We start from the raw sequence: 5,978 nt of genomic DNA on the forward strand, positions 1-5,978 counted from the left end.
CCCACCCACACAGCTCAAAATGGATTACAATACAACTGTTAAGTGTATCTCAGTTGGTTGAGCATGGCGCTTGCAACGCCAGGGTTGTGGGTCTAATTCCCACGGGGAGACAAGATTGAAAATGTATGCACTGGATACGACTGTCTGCTAAAAGTGTGAAAAGTTAAATTTTTAACTGAGCATAAGTTTAAAGCTCATTGTCAATTATAGCACCTACAGCTATAATATACTGTAACCCACTATCCCTAATCATGATTCTCAGATAACAGAGGACATATGCATGCAAACTAATAATACATTTATAGAATGAGCAGAGTCCTCCAATGGTACCCCTTGCAGAGACACAGAATAAAAAGACATATACGTGTTGGCCTATGATGTGTGAGGGAGAGGAAACAGACCTCTAAAGTAGAAGCAATAGACAAGAGAGCTATGGTAGGTAGGCTCATATGTAGGAGGACAGGAAGTGGAAAAACCCTGTAGATGCAGAGGAGAGAGAGAGAGAGAGAGAGAGAGAGAGAGAGAGAGAGAGAGAGAGAGAGAGAGAGAGAGAGAGAGAGAGAGAGAGAGAGAGAGAGAGAGAGAGAGAGAGAGAGAGAGAGAGAGAGAGAGAGAGAGAAATATTCAGAACATATCTTCAGTGTCACCACTCAAATAACGTGTGTAATCACAGACGGTTTGCTCTAACTGAGTGACACGGGCATGACCTGTCTTGAGATCTCATAAGACATTGCATCTTTGCCTTGATGGACTCACCGTGTTTTGACCACATCCTGCTGGTCCTCTGTCTCCTCTTCCTGGTCTGCATCCATGGCAATGCTCAAGGTAAGATGTTTCACATCTTGTCATACATACTTTTTGTGTTACATTTGAAAGGGATTGATATTTGCTAAAAAAAATACCTTATTTACATAATAATGTGTCGAGGCACAGAGGCAGAGATCTGGGGGAAGGGTACCAAAACGTGTCTGCAACATTGAATAAAACATTTTCCTCATCAATTTGCACACAATACCCCATAATAAAAAAGCAAAAATAGGTTTTTACAAATGTTTACAAATGTCAAAAAAACTAAACAGAAATACCTTATTTACATAAGTATTCAGATCTTTTGCTATGAGACTCAAAAATTCAGCTCAGGTACATCCTGTTCCCATTGATCATCCTTGAGATATTATTACAACTTGATTGGAGTCCATCTGTGGTACATTAAATTGATTGGACATGATTTGGAAAGGCACACACCTGTCTATATAATGTCCCACAGTTGACAGTGCATGTGAGAACAAAAACCAAGCCATGAGGTCGAAGGAATTGTCCGTAGAGGTCCGAGACAAGATTGTGTCGAGGCATAGATCTGGGGAAGGGTACCAAAACAGCATTGAAGGTCCCCAAGAACACAGTCACCTCCATCATTCTTAAATGGAAGAAGTTTGGAACCAACAAGACTCTTCCTAGAGCTGGCCGCCCGACCAAACTGAGCAATTGGGGGAGAAGGGCCTTGGTCAGGGAGGTGACCAAGAACCGAATGGTAACTCTGACAGAGCTCCAGAGTTCCTCTGTGGAGATGGGTTTGCCAAAAGGCACCAAAAGGACTATCGGACCTTAAGAAACAAGATTCTCTGGTCTGATGAAACCAAGATTGAACTCTTTGGCCTGAATGCCAAGCTTCATATCTGGAGGAACCTGGCACCATCCCTACGGTGAAGTTTGGTGGCAGCATCATGCTGTGGGAATGTTTTTCAGTGGCAGGTACTGGGAGACTAGTCAGGATTGAGGGAAAGATGAACGGAGCAAAGTAAAGAGAGATCTTTGATTAAAACCTGCTCCAAAGCACTCAGGAACTCAGACTGTGGTGAAGTTTCACCTTCCAACAGATACAACGGCCCTATGCACACAGCCAAGACAACGCAGGAGTGGCTTTGGGACAAGTCTCTGAATGTCCTTAAGAGGCCCAGCCGGAGCCCGGACTTGAGCCCGATTGAACATGTCTGGGGAGACCTGAAAATAGCTGTGCAACGACGCTCCCCATCCAACCTGACAGAGCTTGAGAAGATCTGCAGAGATGAATTGGAGAAACTCCCCAAATACATGTATGCCAAGCTTGTAGCGTCATACCCAAGAAGACACGAGGCTGTAATCGCTGCCAAAGATGATTCAACGAAGTACTGAGTAACGGGTCTGAAAACTTATGTAAATGTGATATTTCCGTTTTTAATATTTTATAAATTTGCAAACATTTCTAAAAAAAAGTTTTTGAGTTGTAATTATGGGGTATTGTGTGTAGATTGATAAGGGAAAAAAACAATTTAATCAATTTTAGAATAAGTCTGTAACGTAACAAAATGTGGAAAAAGTCAAGGGGTCTGAATACTTTCTGAATGTACTCAATGACCAACCAAAGTCAGTCAGAGAGGGGTGATGGACACTGTCAGAGCGTAACTTCGCAACCGCAATTTGAATATGACAGGTCTTCATGTTTTCATTTGTGTTTTACCAGTGACCAGTATGATCCTTATCAGTAGTAATTATGTAAATTGTTTCCATTATCTTTTCTCACACCAAGGCCCATGTGAAATTGAGGTGCCAATCAAAAGAAACACTGTTTGGAATGCTGTCCCTCAGAAACAGCTGACAATCAACTGCCCTGTGAAACATTGTGGAGAAACCTTACGTGTCACCTGGTGTAAATTTGAGGACGCCAACTGCAAACAAATCAATGAGACAGAGCAAGTCAAAATTGGATGGAAACCATTTTCTAGAGGGTCAGAAAATCATATTGCATTTTTGGATTTTAAGAAGATATCTATGAATGACGATGGTTCGTACAGATGTGGAATGGCTGGGAATAAATCATCAATTGTTAGCCATGCTATCAATGTCTCTGTCTCAGGTAACCAACAAAAGCTTAGTTTTTTCCTCAATCAATTGTTTTAAAATGAATAAAATACATACTCAGTTGAGTCCTTGTTGCTTGATACACTTATTTCTACAGATAGCAACCTGAAAATGACAAGCACATCAGACCACAACACAAGTACGACAATGTTTATGAAATTACAGACATTCAATCACATTACATCAGCTATTAGGCCTATGTGACAACTGTGTCTGGTGTTAAGAGCTCTGTTTCTACTCTAACAGACGACTCACCAAATGCAAAGCATAATGAGAAATATCTGAGCTGGCTGCCGTATGTTTACATCTGTGTGGGAATAGTACTGTTGGTGGTCGTGGTGACAGCAATCTCCTTCCTCTGCATGTATGGATGTAAAGGTGAGTAATGCTGTTACCCATTTAATACTATAAAAACAAAGAGAGTCGCAGACTCCATGTGCATAACCTCCCAGTAATCAGGGTGAAGAAGGCACGGTGATGCATTTTTTTTTTTTTACCCAATACATTTCTGGAAGGTTATACATGTGGAGTGTGTGACTATCTTTGTTTTTATAGCTTACAGTTTATTCACTGTTAGTCAACACCTCCACACTAAATAATTTTCTCTGGGTAAGCGCCAGCTCATGTTTTTTATTAGACCCATTTAATACTGAAAACTTTTATTTTGTACAATTTTGAAATGCAGCTAAGACATCACCTTAACTTTCTAAAATATACACATTTTTCAGAACCAACAAGGTCAACAAATAACGGGATAAAGGAGCAGGTAAGGAAATCTTATAGCATCTTACTATTAACCAATGGGTCATTTGCTATCATGACAAAACTTGTCCTCAATACACTAAATTTGTACAAAATGGAAGCCTTGCTGTCCTGACTTTGTCTAATTGTTTTTCTCTGTGTTTAATGGAAATGTCCACACAGGCAGCACCATGTCCAGACCTCTCCTCCTGCTCTAAGGGAACCTTTCCATCATCACCATTCACACCAAACCCTGCCCACTCCGACAATCTCTACAACAATGGTCCCTATGGCAGACACATCAACAGGGCATCGGCACACAGCCTCCTGATGACAAACGGAACTCTTCCTTCCTCGGATATCACAGCTGGAGATCAAGGGTCAAACCACCTTGTGTACGCTAGCCTGAACCACCAGACCCTTAGAGGGTCCCCGAAACCCCCCCATATCCCAACCCCCCAGGATGAATGCTCAGAGTACGCAGCCATCCGAGTCCACTGAGCCCATAGGCTCTGAAAGAGACCTCATCCAGACCATAACGGCACGGTGCTGCTGACTGCTTTACTGTTTAAGTTGTCTTCTTTGATGGATCTTCTCACTGAAAAAGAGGAAAGCTGAACATATTTTGTGTATGAAAATCTCACTCCTTAGGGGGATTCATGTTTTTATATATATATATACCACCACAACATTCATGTTTTTATATATATATATATGTATATATAAACATGAATCCCCCTAAGGAGTGATATAACTAACACACACTCTTCCTGGTGTCATGGAAATGTTGAGCAGTGTGTTAACCGCAGTGCAGCAGTATTTCTGAGAAAAAAAAAATGATTTAAAGATCGGGGGATTGGGGTGAGACAGGTGGGCAAGGGTTAGAGCTGGAGAATATGTGCTTCTGAGTGTAAACCCTCCTTCACATCACACCTCAGAGTTAGAGGAGCAAAATAATGTCAGCTAGCAGTGTGTATCACAAACGTTATCTCACACATAATGATGATAAACCATCATTTGTTATTGACTATCAAAATATATATTTTAATGAAGAAACCACTGAGCCACTTTTGTGATTATTAGTGATGATTTGGGGATATAACAGGGAAAAATAACTCATACCGAACATTTTATGTCCCTGTGTGTGACTAAATGTGTGTGCCTGTGTCTATATGTCTGCATATGACTCACTCAGTATGAGTGAGTGAGTGAGTGAGTGAGTGAGTGAGTGTGTGTTGGTGTATATTTATGCACAGATACGCGTGTTTGTACGCATGTGCTGGCTACAGGTTGGGGGCTTTCCATGGTTTATGTAAAATGTTGAGCCCACCACATAGCCGAAACAGTGAGTCCCTGTAAATAGATGTTCTCCCTCTTGAGAGAGTATGGAAATTCCATTCAAATGTAATATGAATGTAACATGAAAGTGCATATGACTGTCTCTATGGTCATAGGAAGATTGCAATAAATAGGTAATAGATTGCATAACTGCAAAATGATGTGGGTGTGGCATGATTGTAATAGTGACACATACAGTGACACATTCCAATCTCAATTATTGTCAATTAATTTCAAACATGTTCGTTTGAAGGTTACATGTTTACTATGCAACTACTCAATTACAATACAGTATCCTTCACCAGAGAATAGTGCAAGAGAAATGTCCCTAATTTTATAAAGAAATTGCGACATAGACTATTATTACCATTTGAAGCAAGAGTGGCTAGTTTTTGAGAATGTGAAATAAAGCTTGGGTCTAATGTCTCTGGTCCTACACTGCTTCTGCCTGTTGTGTTCTGGTATAATCCTGAGCGATAGGTTACTGTAAAGTACTGTGGTGTTCTTTCTGCCCAAGATACAGACCCTAACCTGCACAGGACTGGGTGTTTCTAGTTTAAAAACACAGCACACAGGAAGTGCTGGGAACAGACCACCACCACAACAAGATGGTAATTTGTATTCAAAGTAACTCACTAATCAGAGAAAGGGTTTAGCTTACTTTCATGGAGCTGCCACATCTAGTCTCAGAATAGGTCCAATACAATACTTATCAGTGTAACAGCTTAAACAGTTTATTCATCCATAATGTAATCATTTTTGGAGAGCAGACCACTGACTGGTTTTACTGTAAGCCATTGCCTGCACCCATGTGGTTTAATTGTATGCCATTGCCTGCTCCCAAGTGGACGTATTGGTTATTACAAGATAAGGCTCCACAAACATCATTTAGTTAGATAAAAACAAGGACATTAGAACATGCTGAGACATGAGGTGTAACGGCAGTCTATTTCGTCCTCCTCATCGGACGAGGAGAGAAGGATCGGAGGACCAATTTGCAG

The 5,978-nt window shown here is 40.9% G+C and overlaps 1 protein-coding gene across 1 annotated transcript; it reads left to right on the forward strand.

Annotated features, from left to right (window-relative positions):
• Positions 1 to 657: 657 nt before the first annotated feature.
• On the forward strand, positions 658 to 5,388 carry si:ch211-214p13.8 (B- and T-lymphocyte attenuator). Its single transcript, XM_039014041.1, has 5 exons — positions 658 to 825; positions 2,567 to 2,893; positions 3,145 to 3,276; positions 3,627 to 3,664; positions 3,823 to 5,388. Exons 1-5 carry the CDS (start codon positions 747 to 749, stop codon positions 4,138 to 4,140), a joined length of 894 nt encoding a protein of 297 aa, XP_038869969.1. The 5' UTR covers positions 658 to 746; the 3' UTR covers positions 4,141 to 5,388.
• Positions 5,389 to 5,978: the final 590 nt, after the last annotated feature.

Source organism: Salvelinus namaycush, chromosome 19 (assembly GCF_016432855.1).
Source record: "Salvelinus namaycush isolate Seneca chromosome 19, SaNama_1.0, whole genome shotgun sequence".
NCBI classification, from domain to species: domain Eukaryota; kingdom Metazoa; phylum Chordata; class Actinopteri; order Salmoniformes; family Salmonidae; genus Salvelinus; species Salvelinus namaycush.